This window comes from Lissotriton helveticus, chromosome 7 (genome assembly GCF_964261635.1).
Source record: "Lissotriton helveticus chromosome 7, aLisHel1.1, whole genome shotgun sequence".
NCBI lineage: Eukaryota > Metazoa > Chordata > Amphibia > Caudata > Salamandridae > Lissotriton > Lissotriton helveticus.
The window spans coordinates 266,124,059-266,149,848 of NC_136068.1; the positions used below are offsets into that span (position 1 = coordinate 266,124,059).

A 25,790-nucleotide genomic window follows, 5' to 3' on the forward strand; every position below is an offset into this window, starting at 1 on the left:
TTTCAGAGGAAATGTATGTGGGGCTTTGCACCCTACACCCTCCCATCGCCCCGAATGCATCACTTGCAGTGCTCCAGCCCATCCTCGGGAAAGGCCACAGGGACCTCACCAGATTAGCCAAGCAAGCTGCCTAACATGAGGGCCATTGCCTTTAAGGTGAAGCTCCCAGTAGTTAGCTATGAGGGTGCGGGCACTCTACATCAGCACCAGGAGGAGAGTTTCTTCAAGGACCTCAGTGTCCCTTTGTGCCTTGCCTTTAGCAAGCAAGAGAAACAAGTAGCCCCCGGACTCTACTCCTCCAACAGTCCCTTTTGTTGTGGCCTCACAGATTAATGTGTCCATTAATGAGAGGCTACATGAGAGGTTTGACAGTGACATTGTAGTGATGACAAGAGGCAGCCTCATACCACTGAGCATCCTGCTGACATTGTCATGAGGGAAGGAGCAGACAGCCTCCTTCTTCCAAGGGTTTTCCTTTGGCCTTCAATTGTATGCCTGGAAAAGGAGGTCCTGATTTCCAAATGTCTGACCCCAACTCTTCTCACTAGAACTCATGCATGGCCTACCTCCTTCCCTCTTCTGAATGCCCCGTGCTCCAAGCGTCCCCAGACCTTTCCTTTCCTCCTCCCTCCGAGCTGCTAGGATGACCAAGACCTACTCCCACACTGTACTTTTCTCAGCCTATCAAGATGATAGAATTTACGGTCAGGGCACAAGTCCTATAAAAAGAAGTGGGGGGACTGAAAATATGCAAATTACCTCATGACATCACATGCTGAACGTGTCCCAGTGTCTGAAAATTACACCGGTACAAGTTCAGCTTATTTCTGTGGGGCCCAGCTTCTTGGCAGGGGGGATGGAGTCCACCCTGTGAAAAGAGTGGGGGGATGCTGTCCGCCCACGTGTACCCCCGACTCGAGCCCTGTTTACGGTACTGTTGAGCACATTTGTAATATGTGACCATGCTTTTGTTAAATGTGATTCATAGATGTGCCTTGATTGTTGGCCACCTGTGAGGGAGAACGGTCCATGAAAGCCAACGATGCCCCAAAGCCTTAGGCACTTGATAGAAAAGCTATTCCTCAGACTATGGAGCGGTAACAGACTTAGTTTTAATAACAGTGGATTTTCCCTCATATTCAATCTTTAAACAACAGAGCTATCCCTCGTTATTAGGTAAAAAGTTTGAAACAAATTTGAACGCTCAAACGATAAAACAAATAGTCTGAAAAGACGTATGATACTAGTATAGAGTGTAAAACAAAAAGTGCGAGAATGATTTAATATTGTAAGAAATATGTAAAAAAGCTTTTAAATTATACCATTTATTATGGTCAATATGAGTTGAACAAAGGATAATGGTTAGATGCAGCCAGTAGCATTAAAATAGAAGAAATGTTTAGCTTTAGGTTAAGGATTAGGAGTGGGGTAAGAGTATGAGTTTGGTTTAGGATTTGAGGGCTAGCTCGTGGACTATTCTTAAGCATATGGATAGGGTAAGGCTGATGGTGAAACTTAGGACAAGGGATAGGAATAGGGTAAGATGGGTGTGAGTGTTAGGGTGTTTTGGTGAAGACACTTTTAAACATGGCATAAATAATTAGATGAGTGTTAGTATTGGGGGTAATGTTACAGATACCAGTTCCAATATCAGTGATTACCTCTAAAAAGAGCACTTAACATTTAATTACAAGCAACATTTTCAAACATTTTTTGTTCAAACTAATTTATAACTTCATTAAAGGTAAAGCAGAAGGTTTCAAACTTTTTGTTTTAAATGTTAAGACTTCCCTACCTTTTAATGCTGATCTTTTAACCTACCGTCTTGCACCTACAATTACAAACTCAAGCTAATGCCAACATGGCTCCGGCTCAGGTTACCCGTAATTACATATTTTGATATCAGGAAGCACAACTATTCATTGTTAGACAGCTCTTAGACTCTCAGACCTATGACAGCAGAGATATCTACTGGATCACAGATAAATTACCAATTCACACTGCTGCTCACATAACTACCATTTGTATAAAGTGTTGTTACAGGCTAAGATTGCACACATGAGAACAATGCTTTATGTGAGCAACAACTGACATTTTAGGATTTGCACAGCAAAGGTATCTCTTAGGTTACAAAATTATTACAGGATTGGCCATCTAACAGTAAAATTTCTCAGTTTACGCAGATAACTCACACTTACGTCTTTATCGGCAGATCTATCCTCAGTTTACACATATTTTAAAGGCTCCGAATAATGACAGCAGAGCCAAGCTTTTGAGATCTTACAGAGTCATATACCTGGCGGTACCCCCATCCCACATTGTATACAAAAGTAACAGGCCAAACCTGATCTTTGGTACCTCGTAGAAAATATATTTACAGACAGATATCCTATTTTTTATCCGAACACGAAGACTTTATTGTGCATGCTAACAATTTCATAATCATTGGTGCGGAATGCTGATGTTCCTCCTGGTCAGTAAATCTGAAATCGTAAGATTTCCTGAACGAACAATTGCTCTACATTTGTGAAGAATATATAGGGCTCATTTTGGCCATCTGGGATCATCATAATTTTTGATTCTTTCAATTTTTGCAGTACTTTATGAATCAGAATGATTGCAAAGCTACTGCGCTTACCCCCTACAGACTGGCATGGCCATGTAACTCCTTTTTAGGTTTCGCCTCACCGAAAGGCTGCGCAGCAGACCTTCGCGCAAGGCGAAAGCATATGTCTAGAGATGTGTACTCATGTCCCGCCCCTCTGTTCCATTGGCTAGCTCCATAAATGGAGGCTAGCCATTGGAACAGAGCTCTGTCCATCATGGCGGAGCAGATTAGTGGGCGTTCCGGCCATTTTTACTCATCCCGCCCCCTTGCGATCGTCATGCGGCGGTGTTTATTTATTTATTTTTTTACAGCTTGGTTTTCCACCATTTCGGAAGTGTCCTTTGTAGGGGTGGGTTGCGCGATGTCCCGCTCTCCGTTCCCGCCCCCCCTCCCGCTGTCTGTGTGCCCGTTCCTGCCACCCCTTCCCGCTGTTCGTGTGCCCATTCCCGCCCCCCCCTCCCGCTGTCCATTCCTGCCCCCCTCCCGCTGTCCGTGTGCCCGTAGGTGTTTGTTTGGTGCTGTTAAAGGAATGCTAGTATTGTCTGCTACAAAACTGGTTAATATATGCCTGTGCCCTACGAACCCTGGACTAAGGCATTGGAGGGCGCAGCCGCCTGCGGTAGGCGATGGCTGCTTTGGTGTGGATTGGTGGCTGGTATCGGCCTACAAGCTGCCACAAAATGGCCTATTTTTCGCACTGTGTATCAGATGGTTTTCGGCACTGTGTTCAAAGCAGAGATCGAGAAGTCCTTCGTTGACATCACGGCACAGGAAACTTCAGGACTACAGCTCCTCGGAGGGAAATCAGACAAGTGACCTAAGGCATCCCTAAAGCTAAACGAACAGAACCCAGAATGAAAAGATGCTTTTACTTCAAGATCGAGTCAACTCTGCGCGACAGCGGCTTGCTTACATTCAGAGAAGAGTAGTCTTGATTTTTTTTTTATTTAAGAGCGAACAAACCTGCTTCAAGGCAGATTTGATTGCCATGGTAACAGAGGGAGAACGACGACTGGGCGTGAATCTTCGCTAATCCTTCCGGCTTTGCGATGAAGCAGTGGTCCGTCTTGTCCCCTTGTAGCTCCCAGGAAGCAGGCTCTGTATTGCATCTCCTGCCTTGTACGCCCAAGGTGTGGCCCGGGCCCGGGGGTGATTGCACCCTGCGCGCCTCCTCCGGAGTGTACCGGGTGCTCCGCGGAGTGCCCTGCAGCGGTCGGTGCCGCACTCAAACTTTTACTTGTTGCACACATGTTTTTTAGGAATCGCTTATGATTTTAGTTTGGATATTCGAAAAAAGGCTGCTGGTTACAGACATGAAAGTGGCCCTTTTCCCTTCAGGATTCGCCCACTGGGTGTCAGTGGTGAGAGCCAGTGAAATGCATATGAATTTATGTATTCTGATTGGCAAACGTTCCGAGCAATGTAAACATCACACTTTCAGGTTGGAGAAAGTGACTCGAGGAATACTAATTTAAGACGCAGGCAAGCCACGGGCGAGAGTGGATGGCTGTTCCGAAAACATGGCCCCGCCCATACATTGAGCTGGAGATGTAACACAGAGGGACAGCTCTTGTCTGTTACTCAGGGAATGTAGTCACTCATGGCTATTCTCCTTTGACTAACCCAGAGACTCCTAAAATGTCTCCAACGAGAATATTAGGAATTCACAGAAAAAAATCCCTGTGAAGAATATGTTGACCTTCAAAATGAATTTTGGGAATACTAGTAAATACCTGTTGTATTCTACCTATTGCATATTCCCATGTATGCCTTAACCCACTTAATGCCCTTCTTGTGGAATGTCCCTGCACTGTGATGCACTACGGAATGTTGGGTGCTGGTTGAAGATAAGCACAGTTATGATGGGGCTGAGCTGACTGCAGGCTGCTCCTGGTGGGGCTTATTCCAGGATACTTAACATCTTATATTAAATCTTCATGAAATACCTCAACCAGCTTGGAGTCAATTACTACATTTTGATGGCGACTATTTGATCTTACCTACGTGTTCAACTCAAGAAATCAAGCTTCAAGAAGGCAAGTCTTTCAAAATCTTTATCTATCTTCCAACTTCAAACAAAGACTCTGGCACCAAGCCTCACCAGTGAGCATTTCACCGGTCGCCCCCAACTTCTTCGTGCCAGATTCCTGTTCACATGTCTCAATAATTGGACTTTTCAACCATATCACATAACCAGTTTGGCTCTATGGATTAGCTGTTGAATGGGCCTGCCATATTTTGTATGATATTCAAGCTCTGTTCCTTTCAATCTCAAACAAATCCAAAAATGGGAGTTCATCCTGCTTACGTCTCCCTTCTACCTCGCACTGCCAGCTAAGTGATGTTGCGCAAGGACACCTGTTTATGTCAAAACCCCATCCATCAATAAGGCCCTAATGGTTTGGTGTTTAATTAAGATGCAGACTTTACAATTCCTGCTGCCTTCTAGTACCTACTACTCATACAATATCTCCAGAGGGATGGTAAAGGCAAAGATTCATTTCTACAACCTACGGTGTATTTTCAAAACTACTGTGGCTGTTTTCAACATTTAAACTTCTGCTGCTTTCTACGTGCCATGTTGTTTGAAACAAGTGTAATCAAGATTTAAGTGCAGTGCTGGAGTGGCAGTGTTTCCACAGTATCTCAAGATTGTAACAGATTTCATCCAGTTGTTATGCCTTCAAGTGGTTTAAGACGTTTCACAAGCCTGGTGATAATCAATGGTTCAGTCACACCATACATCTCTTCAAACTTGGCTGACATCCCTGTTATTGAATCTCATACTTCTTGCCATTTCCTGCCACCTCCTGCTGCACTCACAGTACCTCAACTATGATGTTAAACTGCCTCAAAAATCAAGAGTTGCCAGCTCCTGCTTCCACGACGTCTAGCTGTGTGCGCTACAAAAGAGTACCTACATGACATTTTCAAGTGCTCTTTGCGTCTAAAGTAGGAACAAAAATTTCTACATAGGATCCTGCAATAAAAGGACCTGTCAAAATACTGTCAACTGTGAACATATTCGACTAAGTAAACATCGCACGAAGCAGAGCTGTACACATTTACAACGTTGATACTTCAAATCAAGCAAGTATGCAGCTACCCAGTTATGAACTTATGGGGTAAGTCTATTTTTTCTCAATTGTGGCCCAGTCCTCTCCTCGACTTTTGGGCAGTTCAAGCAGTCTGAGGAAATAGCAATATCTTTTTTGTAAAAGTCCCAACCTTCAAGATGTCTCTACAAACTACCTAGTACATTTGATCTACAGTAGCATCCGGATTTGTTGAGACATATTTTTGTCTTTTACGGTCTCAGGCACTTGAAATATTGTACATGTCAACCACTGTGCATATTTTTGAATTCAAGCACGAGTCTCACCCGGCACGTGCACACTCACCGGCATTTTTTTCATGCTCAGCTATTCCAGTCTGATCACTGTTCTCGAGGCTCCGTTGCTACAGAACCTGGAGCTCTGTAATAGACGCATTGCAGCACGCCTTCACCAGGAGCCATCCGGCGCAACGTACAATGCGTTCGGCACAATGTGATTGGCAACGTGCTCCTCTTGTGCCTCTGCCGTTTTCATTCTATTTACCAATCACATGCAAGGTACGCACCTTCAATTATTGTTGTTTGGGAATCACCTGTCATTCCCCAGTGTAGATGCTCCCCAGTGAAAACACGTATCTACCCGAACGTTACTTCAATAATTCAAAGGTACTTTTCAATTTCCACGCGCTAAGTTATCTTTGAGACCCTTCAAGATCTCCTCTTGTGTTTTCTATTGAAACTGTTTCTAGTGCTATATAAATGACGTTCTGCAAAACACTGGGGAAAATAATTCTCTTTGAGCACAGAGACTTGTCAGTTGTCAAAGCTTCACAGGAAAGCACAGTCAAGTCAAAACAAAGTCTCTTAATTTATTGTTAACAGCGACACTTGGTGGATATTGGTAGTATTTTGAGTGCTTCCATTTCTCAATATGGATTTCTTTCCAAAGGCAAGCAGAACGAATCTCTTGAAATAATTAATTGAGGATAATAAAACCTTCTGTCGCACCTCTAATAACTGTCAAAATGTCGGAAAAAGTATATCTGAACAGGCTGATACATTAATGAAACACCAAAGGGAGTTCATCCGTCTGATGGTGGTTGAATGCATAGCAGCAAAACCAATCACATTTTAGAATTATATTCTCAATGTATGGTAGACTGTGAACTCCATTTTAAATTCATGTACATACTCCTTGTTGGAGTTCTTGGTGTTTTTTTATTTTTTCCAGTAAAGGGACGCCTCGACTCGAAATCAACTACAAAGACCACGTTTTGCTGTCTTGAAAGGTACTTTTGGAAGTCATGCCATCTTCAGGTCCTATCAAATTTCAAGTTCTTCTCAATTGTCAAATACCATATTACTCAAATTACATGCTCTCAAGATTTCTATTACTCTACATTCTCAATGTATTTTATTTATCAATGTACTTGCATACTTTCAATTCATCAATTATATCAATAGACATGCATGTGATAGTTCTATTACTCCATGGTTTAAAAGTATTTGCATGCATGTTTACAAGTTTCTCTATTTGGGATTGCGCATTTCAAATTGTCTTTTTCTATGTGCACGGGTGTCTGTTGCATTTTCTAGTTGGACTGTAAATTTCAATTGTTCATTTATCAATGTGCATGCATGTGTTCATTTACTCAAGTACGAGGTTCAATTCTATTCTTGTTTTCAAGTTGTGCAGTATTTTTCTGCCAACGTCTGTACAGTTCAATTTTCAATCCATTTACTCAAGGACGGGGTTCAATTCTATTCTTGTTTTCAAGTTGTGCAGTATTTTTCTGCCAAAGTCTTTATGGCTCAATTTTCAAGTTGTTCAGTAGCTCCCGCCTTCCAGAATCAAAGCCTATTGAATAAAAATGTTCACTTCCTTGTCCCAGCTACTCTAGAAGTTCCATCTCTATTTCACCTGTCAAAAGTGTCAATTCAACCTGTGCTATGCCTTTGGTGAGGGCAAGCATGTCTCGAAGTGCTCCTGCACACATCCATTGTACCTGCCTACCAGTTAGTTTTACAGTGCATCAAGAATATACTATTCTTCCCATTTTGCAGTACCTCCTCCCGTCTATCAACCAGTGCTCCAAGTTTTGACATAGGACTTTAGATCAACTAGATTAAAGACACGTTGGGGACACGCACCTTAACTTGTACTTTAAATGTGCCTGGGAGGGTGACGACTCTATTTGTAGACATATTTTATACAGTGGGTAGACAGAGCCATGAACTTTTACGACGCAGATGTTTCATTTCAAGCACATTTGCTGCAGTGAGTCAATTTTAAGAAGTTTTGGTGTGTGGTTGACCTTACAGCCACCCGGCACATCAGTTCGGTAATGTGTCGCCATCTCAGTATTGGCGCCTCACATCAAGATTTTGGTCCTCTTTCTCATTCAGGATGTTCACCATCGGTGATGGCAGTGTTGAACACGAGTTCTATCTCGTGTTTCTAGCCCTAATCCAAGGAAATATTTTACGTGCCTTACTTTCTTCTATGTCGTTGTGGTGCATGTCAAGTCCACTGGTCATGCGTGTTTACATGAGCACGACTTTGACTCCCTGGAATTAATATTGCCTCAACATTTACTCTATTTCTCTTCATGTGCCTTAAAAAAAAAAAAAAAAAAAAAATCTCACGTGTCTGACAGTGTGTCTAGGACATGCTTTACAAGCCAGGGTGTTTACCTCATGCTCTTCCACACCGGCAAAGTTTTGTTTTCCTGCCATGATGTTCTTGTTAACTGTATCTACCTTGGACTTCAATGCTTCACTATGTACAGTGTGGTGGTATACTTCTTAATTTCAAAATGCTATTATTTGCTAATGTATGGTTTCAAATGTTACTGTAAATTATTCTACTGTTATTTTTGTGTTTTTAATTCACATACATGCCTGGACTTGACTTTAATTTTTCAAGTCAAATGTTTTCTCAAATTGTTTTCTTACAAGGTTGCATGTGTGTAATTTTGTTCAAATTCAATGGTATATTTCCACTTGAGGTTGTCCAGGTTGCACTTTACTCAATCCTTTATATTCTTCGATTTGTGCATGTCAGGTGACCTCTGCTTGAAGTTTTCCAGGTTTGCACATTCTCAAACTTATACATTTTCAAAAGTGCTATTACATACTGTTTAATGCCTTCATCCCTCTCATTCTTTAGCATGCCTTTATCCTCTATTTTCTATTTGTGCAACGCTTCTCAATTAGCCTAGCATTTTCACGAAGTATTGCAAAGCTCAACTCCTCGATGTTTTCAATTTCTATTTGTGCCGTTTTCTCTATCTATAATTGCACATTTCAATATATGTCTTGTTGGGAACGTTTGTCAAGTTTTTATTGTTTATTTTGCTCAAGGTTTTCCAGTTTGTACATTCTCAAAAGTCTTAATATCAATTTTACAGTATTCACTTGGTGGGATTGCAGTTCAATCTAGTTTCTAGTCTATTGTATGAGTTCTCGCTTATCTAGTCTTGTTATTTTACATCGTTGTTTACAGGAAAGAAATTGGTCAATTTATATAATTTATTCATTTCCTTCTCTGTATCACAATGAGTTTTGTACTCTTAAAGTCAAGTTGTTTTACATTATATTTAATTTAGTTTCAATGCTCCTCTGTTAATTGTTTTGTTTTGGAAGAAAAGGAGGTATGTTGTATTCTACCTATTGCATATTCCCATGTATGCCTTAACCCACTTAATGCCCTTCTTGTGGAATGTCTCTGCACTGTGATGCACTACGGAATGTTGGGTGCTGGTTGAAGATAAGCACAGTTATGATGGGGCTGAGCTGACTGCAGGCTGCTCCTGGTGGGGCTTATTCCAGGATACTTAACATCTTATATTAAATCTTCATGAAATACCACAACCAGCTTGGAGTCAATTACTACAATACCCTAGAAAACGCTTTACTTTTCTGAAACAGTTACCACAAATTTCATATTGAGATGAAATTGACACCAAAAGAGCAAACCATATTCGAAGATCAAATCTCATCTCAAATTTGGCAACTGGTGTCCAAGGAAGCTTATCTAATTGAGGGAAATTCCTGTGGTCACTCACATCCTAGATTCATATAACCATTCCCCTAAGCATCCCCTCCACCCATCAGAAACCTTGGCGTTGTAAATATGGACTGGCCAGCCAACCTGAAAACAGGAAAAGTATAATTGCTACCCTCTCTGTGCTTGCTTCCCTGCCCCCTGGCTGTGCTTGCTTCCCTGCCCCCTGGCTGTGATTGCTTCCCTGCCCCCTGGCTGTGCTAGCTTCCCTGCCCCCTGGCTGTGCTTGCTTCCCTGCCCCTGGCTGTGCTTGCTTCCCTGCCCCCTCGCTGTGCTTGCTTCCCTGCCCCCTCGCTGTGCTTGCTTCCCTGCCCCCTCGCTGTGCTTGCTCTCCTGGGTGGGTGTGTGACTCTGGGTTGGTGTGTGTGGCTCTGGGTGTGTGTGGGTGTGTGTGGCTCTGGGTGTGTGTGTGCTAGGGAGTGCAGAGTGCAAGGGAGTGCAGAGTGCAAGGGAGTGCAGAGTGCGAGGGAGTGTGAGGGAGTGCAGAGTCACTAGGGAGTGCAGCGTGACTAGGGAGTGCAGAGTGACTAGGGAGTGCTAGAGAGTGCAGAGTGCTAGGGAGTGCAGAGTGCTAGGGAGTGCAGAGTGCTAGGGAGTGCAGAGTGACTAGGGAGGGCTAGGAAGTGCTAGGGAGTGCAGAGTGACTAGGGAGTGCTAGGGACTGCTAGGGAGTGCAGAGTGACTAGGGAGTGCTATGGAGTGCTAGGGACTGCAGAGTGACTGCAGAGGCTAATGGCAATGTAAATGACAATGCCATTTATTTATCTGTTTTCAAAACCAACACATAAATACAAATTTTGTCATTTACAATGCCAATAGCTCTAACTTTTCCAAAGGCGAAACCATTGCATTGTAAATGCTTGTTTGCATAAGTAGCTTCTTCCTTCATGTCTGTATGTACAGATCCAGTAAAAGATACTTCAGTAACCATGCTCATATCTGGATGCACTTCCATTGCAGGTTTACGTTAAGCATGATTTGATCATTCCACCAGCGCAGATAATTTGCTGCAAAATGCGGACATAAACTACATCGCATTCTGCTTCTGCACTAGCCAACCAGAGCATGCTCTGAATTTGTCTGTGCATTAAATGAAAATGATCCATGTCTCTAAAAGTGCTGCTAGGATTCCCAAAGTGAGAAGTGCCTTTGCAATGTGTCTTGCTAACCAAAGATTTTATCCTTTCTTGTGGTGAATACGATAGCATCTGGAATGGATAATGCCCCCCAAAAAAATTAAGCTATGGAATTAAATCGTTTTTTCTATGAGGGTGTGGACATGATAGAATAAATAGCTGGTAACTAATCTGAGTTATTGTGAAGTACACTTAATTCCGTTAACAAAATCCTGTAAATTAGCATAATGTATTATTGTTACAAAAATATATCTCGTTTGTGTACACAGAACGTATGGTATGATGTGAAGTTACATTTTGAAAAAATTGGACAATTCTCGTTTACTTGGATCTTGTGACCTGCTTCGGGGTTAAAAAAAGGGGTACACATACTCTTAGGTTGCTGTACTGAACTCTCGCAGAAGAATTGTGTAGTGTTGCATCACAAAAGAATGACCATGACTACAGGTCTGAGCATCAAGAAAGCTTAACTAACCTCTACAGTCCTCCTTAACTCCATCATTCTGAGAGAAATAGTACCAACAATGTCATTGGTCATGTGATCTGGAATCTAACAAGTGATGTAATTCGTAATTACATTTTGAATGCCACTAAAGAGGTTAACAATCAAGTTGTCTTTGATGTCATCAGTAATGTAATGTGTGATCTTATGTGCTGTGCATAACAAAAGGTGTGAGTTATGGTTTGCACAGTCTGTCACTGCTGGTGAATTTCAATGGTTTTAGGTTTTGATTTGTAACCATAGCATCGTTAATACATGAAAAATAAACTGAAAGCATGAATGACCACGTTGTAATACATTACTTTGTTCTCCTGGGTTTATTTGAATAACTGTCCATCTTGATTTTAAAGTTGCCTGGATTGGTTCAAAATAGCTTTTTTGCTTTTAAATATTTTTTTTATTTTTTATTAACTAGAATAGGTTATTTCCCAATTTAAGTGACTCCCATTGTTTATAAAGGCTATGTAATCTATCAGCTTTTGATTATTTCCCCCCCCCCCATTCCTATGGTTAAGTATTCCTCACATAGAATCTCCTGCTAAATGTACAGTTTCTCATTTTACGTATACACTAGTTTTCGATTTTTTCTTATTACATCCCGAGTCCCACGTGCTTTCTAAGCTGCAAATGTGTGACTCTAAAGCCTTCCAGCTGCCTTCATTTGGAAGGGAGTGAGTGGGCGGTGCGGCAGCTGGTCCCTTGTTCAGGTATACGTTTAGAAGCCCTGTCTGTCTTCCGCCAGCAGCAACAGAGTGCCAATTAGGCCACGTGCCTGCACGCTCGCGCCCGCTGAACTCTGCCTCCCTTCACTGTCAACAGCAGTTGATGGAGCTGCGGCCCCTGCTGCGCGGGCCGCCAGCCACAAGACGCGACAAGCAGAGTCAAGAAAGCAGGAGCCACGCAGCTGACCTCTCGCTGTGAGTTTGCTGTATATCTGGGAGTTCACTTCCTTGTCGCGCGTGTAGCATCGGATCTCCTCCACCGCCTCGCGGATGATGGTGACCGCAAGCACAAAACCCTGAGGAGGAAGAGAAAGCAATTGAACACGCAATGAGAACCAGATGGAACGCATCTGCTGTAAATTACATAACACGGCATGCCACCAATCAATACGAGGCGGCGTGCTGCCCCCTTCTGCCCCACTTTTACTCATCATATTGAACCCATAATACTTACTGCAATTAACTCTGGAGAAAGAATTTAAGGCTTTGTGCAGTTCTTAATTAAAAGTAAAAATATAAACAGTTATTATCTGGACTCTACTGATGAAGAGAATGATGATAATATAACTTGGCAAAGGTCCCATTTATGAGTGCCCTGAAGGAGGAGGTGCAAATAAAATCAGTGCTTAATTTGTAAAAAAAATAATAATAAATAAGTGCCAGGGCTCTCCTCACGAGGACACTACAGCTTCCACCACACATTGCCCTGCTATGTTTATTTATTTAATGCAATTTTATATAACACAGACATTACCCGAAGGTGTCAGAGCTCTTTACAAAAGAACCAGTTGCGTTACATAAGGACTTTGGATTACGAGTTACATAAGAGATACAAACAGAAGAAAAGAAGAAAAAAATTGCAAATATACAAGTGGAGTGAAAGGAGGGGAAACATGCAAATGTACAAGTTGTAGAGTCACTCTAGGAAGAGATACAAACAGATAAACTCTAAAATGGTAGTAAGTATAAAGGTCTACTACATATACTAGTGGTTCTATATATATATATATATATATATATATATATATATATATATATATATATATATATATATATATATATATATATATATATACATATATACACAAATAGCAAATTCACTCAGGATTACATTTTAACAGCGATTAGGCTTAGACAATTATATATTACATATTTACAGAGCAGGACATTCTTGCCATCTTTCAGCCAGGTGTTTAGGTGGTGTTGCACTCAAGGGTGGTGGTCTTGGGTCTAGAGGGATCCCCAAGTTGGAGATGTCTATAGGGGTTGCCATGTTGCCAATGATAGCAACAATGCAGCAATTAACCATCACACACTTCTAAAAGTGTGACAATTCTGAATATTTCAGGCCCCAATGCTATTAGAATGGCTTGGGCGAAAGGTAATAGTCATTTTTAATGAATATAGCATTAATAATACACTGTTGCTGTGGTCATCTCTAGATTAGCTAGCCTGCGCCACCTTGTGGCAAGCTGTCACAAGCACCAATGCTGACAAGTTGCAGTGCCGAGCACCGGAAACCACCGGCTCAAATTAAGCAAAACCTTCTACGAGTTTTGCCATAAAAATGGGACATAAACTGCAATTGTTTGTGATTTATGCCTGCGGATATCCTGGGCACTTTTTCCTCTGGTACAATTTGGCAGGTATGACGTGCCAAAATTTACATGGGGAAATTGCAAGGTTGTGGTGTCTACTGCAAAGCTTGGAATTCCGAGAAATGCTGTAAAAGGAGTTACGGCACATATCAGAATTTACCGGACCATTTATAGTCGCAGTGCAACTGTCTTATTTAGAATGACTGCATTCAATTGTGTAAGTAATTGCTCATCAAAAGGAAAAATATAATCCCTTTCATTCTAGCCTCACCGTTGACAGTGAAATATTTGGTACTAGAAGAGCAGGTTATGACTGTACACACCAGTGGCGGTTGCACCGGTAACTGATACCTCAGGGATGGGGATGGGTGAAGGGGGCTTGTGTAATTCAATAAGTAGTTATGCTGCAATTATGACGAAAAGTAAGTGAAGAAGCATCTTTGCTAACAATGTTAAAATTAGAAGTAAGAAGAAGGGGTGGCAGACTAGAGTCCAGAGAGGTGAAATGGGGTGTGGTGCAGCGGCCAGAGCTGACTTCGGAGCGCAGATCTCACGGTTCGATCCCTTGCGCCAGCTCAGCATTATGTGACTCTGGGCAAAAACTCACATAATCTCAACGACGGCCCCCAGCACCTTGAAACCTCAAGGGGTGATATGTTTGGGCTTTACACATAGGAAATATTAATATTATTATAATGGGTAAAACTACAGAAGGAATGCAAGGTTTGAGAAACTGCTAGTATAAAATTTACATATTTGAACAAAAATAGAGAGTAAACCCTTAAACCAAGGGGACAGGGATACCTAAATAACTAAACACTTCATATATATTAAAACATAATATTATAAACACTCCATTGCAATCATAACACAACACTTATAGGTCTTCTTCAAAATTTAATGACAGATGAACAACCTATGCCGGTCAAGCCAGAGTCCTTCACAATGACAGTCCCAACCACCACAGAACCAAATGACCTCACAACACAGAACACCAGTACATCAACGATGACACATACAACATTTTAGAACCATATTCTACTGTAGATGAAAAGCCCACAACATAATACACTCCACAGTCAACCTTTCTTTATAGTATACACTTTCACAATCAACACTACATAGCTGAATACCAATCAAGTTTATAAAAAATATATGGCTTTAATCATATCACATAATTAAACAAATCTTAAAGTCACACGTAAATGAAAAACGCCTCTATGTTAAAACAAAAAGAGTTATTTAGAGGCAACATAATTCGTCTTTCAATGAATACACTCCTACTACTATGCCACTCATACCCATTAAAATCATTAATAAATACCACGTAAAGGCCTCCAGTGCACTGTAGATTGTGCTTTTAGATTCTATCAAAACAATTATGTTGTGCTGATGATTGTGTGACAAAGATTATAGATTGAAGAAAGGTCGGCTGTCTATGTAGTGTTCATAATATTATGTTTTAATACATATTAAGGGGAGTTTTTAAGTATTTGGGTCAAATTCACAAACCCAATAACAGCAATTGTCGTGGTGTTTTTGGGTGTAAAATGCTAATAACCATCACTCGAGTTTTTATACACAATTTTCACAAGTGGTTATTTTCACCCAACTCAATGGCACTCATTAGACAAATGGGTCTTAGTTAGCCCTGCCAGGTTTCAGTACTGATCTTGCATTGGTTTTTCTGCACAGTAATCACAGAAAGGCCAATATATCATCAATACTGCTCTATTACAGGGTGCAAACTTTGAAGAACTGACTGTTCAATAATTTCACTGGTGTCAGGTAGCATGAAGAAGACAACCATCACAGATGCAGTATTTGCGTGTAAGAGAGAATGATGCATGTGCGAAGCATGTGAGAAAGGAGGGTAAGAAACTGATGCAGGGTGTGAGGAAGATTATTTTGGGAGAGAAAGGAGGAAGCAATGAAGTGTGTGATAATACATCTCCTTATTTATTAATTTGTGCTGTTTTTACCATAGGCCGTTGGATCGATTTGCAAGTTACATTGTGGAACATGACAACCACAAAATAATACGGAGCAAGTAAGAATACTTCTTCCAAGTAAAGCAGATATCTAATAGAGGGAATATACAGGTTTAAGAAACTGGATTATTACTTGGGAAGGTGACTAAAACTCAAGGAATACTCACAAACATTGTAAGGGAAAATCCTCAAAGTCACTCAATTAAACTGAACTCAACCCTCTAGGGTGGTTACTGCACAGAACAGACAGGCGTAACTTGGGCACTATGTAAAGTATGTATGCAGTACCAAAAACAGTACTAAAAGTCAAAATGCACAACAATACAAATCCTAAACCAAATTGCAATAGAGTAAAATGTATTAAACCAAATGACACCAAAATGACAATAAGCATTGGCAATGCCAAAAGGTTTGACTTTAAAGAAATGTTGTATGGTTGTCTGAGAAATTAGAATTAGATAGCATGGCACTGGATATGTGTTAGACCTGACACCTTTTGGCGTGGTTCTTCCCCCATCTTTTTGCCTCTGACTCATGTGTTTTGATGCTGTGCTGGATTTCGTTTTTGCTGGTTTAGATGCTTTGGACCCTCTGCCACTGCTGATCAGTGTCAGAGGGTAAGTGCTCCCTCTGTAAATTGTGATATTGATTGAATATACCTGATTGGCATATTTGTAGCACCACGAAGTCCCTAGTAAAGTGCACTGTGTGTGCCAGGGCCGGTGATGACAAATGCTACTAGTGGGCCTGCAGCGCGGATTGCGCCACCCACATGAGTAGCTTTAAAATGGTGACTCAGGCCTGCCAGCGCGGAGCCTGTGTGCAGTCAGTGACTGCCATGTCAGCCTGGCCAGTGTCCCCACTGGCTGGGCTTAACCCTCCCCTGTCTGTGCACATCAGCCACCCCTATGGAAGGCTCCAGGTACCCCCCTGGGTAGGGTGCAGTGAATGGATAGGGTAGAGCGTGTACTAGTGCAGGTAACATGCTCGGGTAGAGAGCAGCAGCCACTTTGTGTGCTCACTGCTGTAGGGCTGTAGGGCTCCCTAGGGTAGCCTGGGGAGGCTGGTCCCATTGGATCCCAGCCTATCTCCCTATAGGAACAAGATGGAACATCCATGAGAGATATCCCTGAACTCAGAATTAAATGACACATCTTTTTGTGAAGGTTGTTTTTGGATCCTGGGGTTGAGAATAGCATTTTTAGAAAGTGGCTGTTCTTTTGTATAAACCTTTCTGGGTGCCTGGGCCTGTGTGTGGAATGCCTGCGTGATAGGAGCTGCAGGGCCCCGGAGGGGGTTGGAGTCAGCCCAGGGGTGAAAGGCGACATCTGTTGCACGGGGAAGGGGAGAGAGAAGAGCCTGATAGTGCTGGGCTGTGCCTGCCTGACCACCGCGCTGGCTAACTCCCCTGCCGACCCACTGTCACCTCTGGCCCTGAAGCTGTCAGGAAGAAGAACACCAGAAACATTCCAGAGCCAAGGATCCCCTTGCACCAAGGACTTCAAAGGCGTTCAGGGGTATAAGGAAAGGACCCCTTACTACAGAAGATTAGATTCTGAAATTCTACAATCAAGACGGACCCTCTGCTGGAAGGAGGACGGCGAGAGAACTAAAGGAAGATTGCCTTGCTGTGTGCTCTAAGGGCTGACCTGTTCTGCTGTCCACCTGGAAGCTAAGGAAAAGAAAGGGACTTTGCTGTGTGCTGTGACCCTACCTACTTGAAACTGCAAGACTCTGCTGTGTGCTGTGTCTACAAATTGAATCTCCAAGGGCCTGAGAAGAGCTGGCCTCCTGTCTGGGAACCCAGGGTCAAAAGGTTCCCTTGTAACTAAACGGCGCCAAGAAGATCGTGCTTTAATCCTGCTGGAAGCGTGACTAGTAGCTGTGGCCAAGAAGGAAGATCGTCGTGCTCATCGGCACGTTGCGGTAGAGAACCGGAGGTTGGTTGCGTCCCCTCCGTGAGCTATCCCCCTAGCAAGAGTGGGGGCTTCTCAAAGACTCTGCCCGCTCCTGGCCGCATACAATCTACTGGTGGCCTGTGAACCGCCGCTGCCCGTGGCCAGAATCATCCCCGCAAAAGCCGGCATCTGGCCGGGGCCGCCGAGGGCGAGAACCGAAGGAGCAGAGCCCTGATTGGCCCGGAGTGCCGAGCCCCCTCACCGAACGCCGCGCAGTGATTGGCTCCCTAGTGGCAGTGTCATCGCCTGGTTCGAGCTGCCATTGGCGGAGAGGAGGAAGGAGTCGCGTCGTCATAGGGGGCTCGCCGAGTGAGCCGCGCACCCATTGGACGAGAGGAGAAGCACCGCGTTTGAGCCCGTAAACAAGAGCCGACCTCGCCGTGGGAGTTTAACAGCGCCCCGCACCCCTGGCCAGCCGTCCCTCCAAGGTGAGCAGCACCGCCTCCCCCGCCGCTCGTTGGATTGTCGAGAGCGGGCGGGAGAGGAAAGGGGACCGGCCGGGGCGGGAGCGCGAGCGAGATCTGATTGGCGCGGTGCGCCGTAGGCTCTCTAGAGCGCGAGGCTGTGCCGGGGAGAAGAGAGAGTCCCTGGGCCTTGCGTGGAAGCGCGTTGGCAGAGCTGACGGCCACATACCAAAACGTACGTGGAAATTGTGATTAGTGCTTGTTTTAAGAGCAACTCCCATAACGATGAGTGGCATTATTTGATCATTGAATAGAGAGACTTGAGACTGTTTCTTTGTCCATGAGAACTTCCTAATGCATTAAGCGCAAACCATTAAGATTAAGAACACCTTTTTAAGAACAGTCAGTATTGCGCATTTTTGGGTACTGATGTACAAGAGACTGGAGACTAGCTTTGTTTTGCATAAAGAGCTCCCTAGTTACCAGTACTATCCTGAAAATTAAGTGCAACCTATTTCTAATGAAGTGTTTATCGTGCAACTGCTTGATTTCCCTTGCTGAAACTAGATAAAGTTATATTTTATATATACTTACCTGTGTGGTCTCAGTTTGTGGTGGATTGGGGATTATTGTTGTGTTAAGTGCAAATGTTATCCACATTGTCTCCGAGTTTAGCCTAGACTGCTCGCGCCATGCTACCTAGAGGGTGAGCAGGGGTTATCTCAGAGGGTTATTCCGTCGCCCTGACCGGAGCTAGGGGTCCCTACTTGGGCCAAGGTACTTACCTTTGCCAACCAGAGACTCCCGGTTCTAACATTGGTGGCTCGCGGTGCGGATTTTGAACTAATGATTGCACTTGACCTGCAGTGATTTCTTGTACATCACTAGTCTAGTGTAGCGGAACAGGTTGCGTAGGATTTTTTCTTTTTGGTGAAACCTTTTTAGTTGAAAAAGGGTAGGAAGCATCATGTCTCGGAAAGCGCCAAGCGTGAATGGAGACGTGGAGGTGGAATTTGAAATCCAGAAGTTGTTAACCTATAACAAGGACCAACTGAGAAAAGTCTGCAAACAGCTTGAATGCCCAGTGAGGGGCGGCGCAAATAAGGAAGAGCTACGGACAGCTCTGAGGGCCTGGTGGGAGGCCCAACATGGTGTCCCAGAAGCTCCTATTGAAGAGGGTGGCGCACAGGAGATTGGGTTTTTGCCCAGTGAATTGCCAGTGGCGAAGCCAGCGTCTAGGGCCGGCAGCACCCACTCCAGTAGGAATATTTCTCCAGAGGAAGTGGAGGAGAATCAGAGAACTAGGGCCCATGAGATTGAGCTTTTGAAACTCAGAGCGGACGCCGATGAGAAGAGACTGCGCCTGGAAATTGAGAGAGAGGCGCAGGAGAGAGCGGCGCAGGAGAGAAGGGATGCTCTCGCTTTGGAGGAGAAGAAGCTCGAATTGGCTCATGAGAGGGGCATGAAGGAATTGGCCGTCAAATATAAAGAGAGGGTGTCCAGTTCTAATGGTGGCAGCGCACAACCAGTACAGGCGGGTAAGGTATACATACCAAAGGGTCTGGTACAGAATTATCAGAGGGGTGAGGATATTTATGCGTGGTTCAGAGCGTATGAACTTGCCTTAAAGATGAATGAGGTGCCTGAGAAGAATTGGGGAGCAGGATTGTGGAAGCATTTTGAGGCCTCTGGGAGGGATGTTTTGGCACCCTTAGAAGCAAAGGATGCTTTGTCCTACTCCGCCATGAAGGAGGCTTTGTGCCTCAGGTATGGGCTCACTGCGGAACAGTACCGCCAGAAGTTTAGGAACTTCAAGAAGCTTGATTCAAGTACTTGGGTGGAGTGTGTGAGTATGTACACGCGTGCACTGGAAGGTTGGATGAAGGGCAGCAAAGTTACTGATTATGTGGGGTTGTGTCACTTGATTAGTAGGGAGCACTTAAGTAGTTTGTGTGTCCCAGAGCTGCGCCAGCATCTTTTGGATAGTAAGTTAACTGATCCCAGTGAGCTTGCTAAAGAGGCGGACCGGTGGACTAGCACCAGGGTCCACAAGGGGGTGGTAAGTACCCCAGCCAAAGGTGGACAGGGTCCCCAGCAGAAGAGTGGGGGGGACACGGGTAATCAAAAGGAGTCCTCTAAAGGGCCCCAAAGTAGTTCCCAAGAGAAGGTGTCTCAACCCCCCAAGTCTAAGAAGTCCTGGCCCCATAAGGGCCCGCAGGACAAGAAGACCCTCACTTGCTATGCATGTAGGGAGGTGGGGCACATTGCTCCAAACTGTCCAAAGAAGAAATCTGCACCCACTGGTGCTCCAGCTCCAGCTCCGGCGATAGCCAGTGTAGCTTTGGGAGGGGATTTGATTTCTAGTGGGGAGGAGGGGTTAGCATTGATGACCCTTGTCTCTCTAGGAGACCGAGAGATGGCCCAGGAAACCTTGCTGCCCCAAAACACTAAGAAATACGGGCAGAAGGTGACCATCAATGGACAGGTGGTGGAGGCTCTGAGAGACACAGGGGCCAGCGTGACATCTGTTAGGTGTCAGTGGGTGTCTGAAGAGCAAATTGTTCCCCAGGTACTCCGGCCTGTGGTGGCGGCTGACAGTTCAGTGCGCTACTGCAGGCTGGCGAAAGTTCCATTTGAATGGGGAGGAGTCTCCGGTATTTTGGAGATTGTAGTAAGTGATGCCTTGCCTGTAGATTGTCTATTAGGTAATGACCTGGAGAGCTCCCCATGGAAAGAGGTGGAGCACCGGACTCACTTGGAGATGTTGGGTTTGCCTGCGTGGATCTGTGTGTCCACCCGTGCAATGACAGCAAGAGAGGGCGGTCTAACAGAGCTGGAGCCTGGAACAATGGCCCAGGGACCTGCCAAGAGAGGAAGGGGTAGAGGGCGCGGGAAACCGGCCCCCACTGTTCCCACGGTCCAGGAGGAGGCAGACCCAGAGGGGGATGCCCTGGAACCGACGGGGGAGCAGGTGGCCGAACTAGGGGAATTGCCTGAGCTGTCCCAGTGGCAGCAGGAAGGTGGTCCCTCCAGGGAGGAATTCTGCCAGGCTCAGAAGGAGTGCCCTTCTCTCATTGGTGTGCGGCAGCAGGCTGCTGACCAGGCCGCAGGCCTGGGGTCCAAGGAGCATTTGATCTATTGGGAGGATGACTTACTTTATAGTGAGCCTAAGTTCGCTGAGCCCGGCGCAGCCCGTGTGCTGGTGGTACCGGAGCGCTTCAGGAACTTCCTACTGGGTCTGGCTCATGACGTGCCTCTCGCAGGACATCTGGGGCAAGACAAGACCTATCACAGGCTTGTCACCCATTTCTACTGGCCCCAGATGAAGACGCACGTCTCTGCCTTTTGTAAGTCTTGTCAGACTTGTCAGGCCAGTGGCAAGAGTGGAGGGAAGCGCGTGGCACCCCTCCAACCCTTTCCCGTGGTGAGCACCCCTTTTGAGTGGGTGGGCATTGACATCGTGGGGCCCCTGGATCCCAAGACAGCCCTAGGCAACAGGTTTATCCTGGTCTTGGTGGACCATGCCACTAGGTACCCGGAGGCCCTTCCGCTCAGGACAGTCACCGCCCCAGTGGTGGGCCGTGCCCTGATGGGGATCTTTTCCCGGGTGGGATTTCCGAAGGAGGTCGTTTCGGACCGCGGGACAAACTTCATTTCTAAATATATGAAGTCCCTGTGGAGTGAGTGTGGGGTGACATACAAATTCACCACTCCTTACCACCCTCAAGGAAATGGTTTGGTTGAGAGATTCAACCGCACATTGAAGGGCATGATTATGGGCCTGGAAGAGCCCATGAGGCGGAAATGGGATGTCTTGTTGCCATGCCTGTTGTTTGCCTACAGGGAGGTGCCTCAGAAATCATTAGGGTTCAGTCCCTTTGAGTTGCTGTATGGCCACCCTGTCAGAGGGCCTCTGGCTCTGGTGAAGGAGGGGTGGGAGAAATCCCGTGGGAAAACCCCTCAGGATGTGTTCAGCTATGTGCTGGCCATTCGCAACCAGACTAAGCGCTTCAGGAAGCTCGCTCAAGAGAACCTGGAGGCTAGCCAGGAGGAAATGAAGAGGTGGTATGACCAGAATACTTCTCTGGTTGAGTTCCAACCTGGACAGAAGGTGTGGGTGATGGCGCCAGTGGAGCCTTGTGCGCTCCGTGACAAGTGGTCTGGCCCATATGAGGTGGTGGAGCGCAAGAGCGAGGTTACCTATTTGGTTAACCTGAAGACTCCCAGGCAGCCCCTGAGAGTGCTACATGTGAACCGCCTCAAACCCCACTTTGAGAGGACTGAAGTGACTATGCTCATGGCTACAGATGTTGGAGGGGAGGAGGATAGTGATCCTCTCCCTGACCTCCTGGCAGTCAAGGAGCAAGATGGGTCAGTGGATGGTGTGGTCCTCTCCCCCACCCTGACCCCCGAACAGCAGGAGGACTGTCGCCAAGTGTTGGGTCAGTTCGCCCCACTGTTCTCCCTGACCCCAGGTGTCACCAAATGGTGCGTCCACGACGTGGACACTGGAGACAGCATGCCTGTGAAGCAGAAGTTTTACAGGGTGGCTGACAAGGTCAGAGCTAGCATCAAGGAAGAAGTTTCCAAGATGTTGGCGCTTGGGGTTATTGAGCCCTCCAGCAGCCCCTGGGCTAGCCCAGTGGTCTTAGTGCCTAAGAAAGCTGCTACCCCCGGTGGCCCCCCAGAACTTCGGTTCTGCGTGGACTACCGTGGGCTCAATGCGGTCACGAAGACTGACGCGCACCCCATCCCCAGAGCTGATGAGCTGGTGGATCGGTTGGGAGCTGCCCAGTACCTGAGTACGTTTGATTTGACTTCAGGGTACTGGCAGATTGCCTTAACTGACGGGGCAAAGGAGAGGTCAGCATTTTCAATGCCAGAAGGACACTTCCAGTTTCGTGTCATGCCCTTTGGGTTGAAAAATGCCCCCGCCACATTTCAGAGGTTGGTCAACCAGGTACTGGCAGGGCTGGAGCAATTCAGCGCCGCCTACCTGGATGACATTGCGGTGTTCAGCTCCACTTGGGAGGAACACCTGCAACACCTCACTGAAGTGTTGAAGGCTCTGCAGAAGGCAGGCCTCACTATCAAGGCCAGTAAATGCCAGATAGGGCAGGGATCTGTGGTGTACTTGGGACACCAGGTGGGGAGCGGCAAGGTGGCGCCCCTACAGGCGAAGATTGATACCATTCTGGCTTGGGAACCCCCCAAGACCCAGACTGAGGTGAGAGCCTTTCTAGGTCTCACCGGGTATTACAGACGGTTTGTCAAAGGCTATGGCACCATTGTGGCCCCTTTGACAGAGCTGACATCTAGGAATCAGCCCAGGAAAGTGAATTGGACTGAGGCCTGTCAAACTGCTTTTGACACCCTCAAAACTGCCATGTGCACAGCACCGGTGCTTAAGGCACCTGACTTTTCAAGTGAGTTCATTGTGCAAACTGACGCTTCAGAGCAAGGCGTGGGAGCCGTGCTCTCACAGATCAATGATGAGGGAGGAGACCAACCTGTGGCTTTCATTAGCCGGAGGCTAATCCCCAGGGAACAGAAATGGAGTGCCATTGAAAGAGAAGCTTTCGCTGTGGTCTGGGCTCTGAAGAAGCTGAGGCCCTACCTGTTTGGGACTCACTTCCGTGTTCAGACCGACCACAGGCCCCTCAGATGGTTAATGCAGATGAGGGGTGAGAATCCAAAATTGTTGAGGTGGTCCATTTCCCTACAGGGGATGGACTTTACGGTGGAGCACCGCCCTGGTACAGAACACGCCAACGCTGACGGTCTGTCCAGATTCTTCCGCCTTAGTGATGAGGACTCCCAAGAGGTTGGGTAGTTCTCCCCACTTTCAGCTGGAGGGGACACGTGTTAGACCTGACACCTTTTGGCGTGGTTCTTCCCCCATCTTTTTGCCTCTGACTCATGTGTTTTGATGCTGTGCTGGATTTCGTTTTTGCTGGTTTAGATGCTTTGGACCCTCTGCCACTGCTGATCAGTGTCAGAGGGTAAGTGCTCCCTCTGTAAATTGTGATATTGATTGAATATACCTGATTGGCATATTTGTAGCACCACGAAGTCCCTAGTAAAGTGCACTGTGTGTGCCAGGGCCGGTGATGACAAATGCTACTAGTGGGCCTGCAGCGCGGATTGCGCCACCCACATGAGTAGCTTTAAAATGGTGACTCAGGCCTGCCAGCGCGGAGCCTGTGTGCAGTCAGTGACTGCCATGTCAGCCTGGCCAGTGTCCCCACTGGCTGGGCTTAACCCTCCCCTGTCTGTGCACATCAGCCACCCCTATGGAAGGCTCCAGGTACCCCCCTGGGTAGGGTGCAGTGAATGGATAGGGTAGAGCGTGTACTAGTGCAGGTAACATGCTCGGGTAGAGAGCAGCAGCCACTTTGTGTGCTCACTGCTGTAGGGCTGTAGGGCTCCCTAGGGTAGCCTGGGGAGGCTGGTCCCATTGGATCCCAGCCTATCTCCCTATAGGAACAAGATGGAACATCCATGAGAGATATCCCTGAACTCAGAATTAAATGACACATCTTTTTGTGAAGGTTGTTTTTGGATCCTGGGGTTGAGAATAGCATTTTTAGAAAGTGGCTGTTCTTTTGTATAAACCTTTCTGGGTGCCTGGGCCTGTGTGTGGAATGCCTGCGTGATAGGAGCTGCAGGGCCCCGGAGGGGGTTGGAGTCAGCCCAGGGGTGAAAGGCGACATCTGTTGCACGGGGAAGGGGAGAGAGAAGAGCCTGATAGTGCTGGGCTGTGCCTGCCTGACCACCGCGCTGGCTAACTCCCCTGCCGACCCACTGTCACCTCTGGCCCTGAAGCTGTCAGGAAGAAGAACACCAGAAACATTCCAGAGCCAAGGATCCCCTTGCACCAAGGACTTCAAAGGCGTTCAGGGGTATAAGGAAAGGACCCCTTACTACAGAAGATTAGATTCTGAAATTCTACAATCAAGACGGACCCTCTGCTGGAAGGAGGACGGCGAGAGAACTAAAGGAAGATTGCCTTGCTGTGTGCTCTAAGGGCTGACCTGTTCTGCTGTCCACCTGGAAGCTAAGGAAAAGAAAGGGACTTTGCTGTGTGCTGTGACCCTACCTACTTGAAACTGCAAGACTCTGCTGTGTGCTGTGTCTACAAATTGAATCTCCAAGGGCCTGAGAAGAGCTGGCCTCCTGTCTGGGAACCCAGGGTCAAAAGGTTCCCTTGTAACTAAACGGCGCCAAGAAGATCGTGCTTTAATCCTGCTGGAAGCGTGACTAGTAGCTGTGGCCAAGAAGGAAGATCGTCGTGCTCATCGGCACGTTGCGGTAGAGAACCGGAGGTTGGTTGCGTCCCCTCCGTGAGCTATCCCCCTAGCAAGAGTGGGGGCTTCTCAAAGACTCTGCCCGCTCCTGGCCGCATACAATCTACTGGTGGCCTGTGAACCGCCGCTGCCCGTGGCCAGAATCATCCCCGCAAAAGCCGGCATCTGGCCGGGGCCGCCGAGGGCGAGAACCGAAGGAGCAGAGCCCTGATTGGCCCGGAGTGCCGAGCCCCCTCACCGAACGCCGCGCAGTGATTGGCTCCCTAGTGGCAGTGTCATCGCCTGGTTCGAGCTGCCATTGGCGGAGAGGAGGAAGGAGTCGCGTCGTCATAGGGGGCTCGCCGAGTGAGCCGCGCACCCATTGGACGAGAGGAGAAGCACCGCGTTTGAGCCCGTAAACAAGAGCCGACCTCGCCGTGGGAGTTTAACAGCGCCCCGCACCC

General features: G+C 46.2%; 1 protein-coding gene across 1 annotated transcript in view; it reads right to left on the reverse strand.

The window, feature by feature from the left end:
• ATP9A (ATPase phospholipid transporting 9A) overlaps positions 1 to 25,790 on the reverse strand; it is a 510,313-nt gene that overhangs the window by 402,291 nt on the left and 82,232 nt on the right. The window contains exon 4 of the mRNA XM_078652049.1: positions 12,277 to 12,385. Coding sequence (XP_078508175.1) covers positions 12,277 to 12,385 — 109 coding nt within the window. The remainder of the gene's footprint in view (positions 1 to 12,276; positions 12,386 to 25,790) is intronic.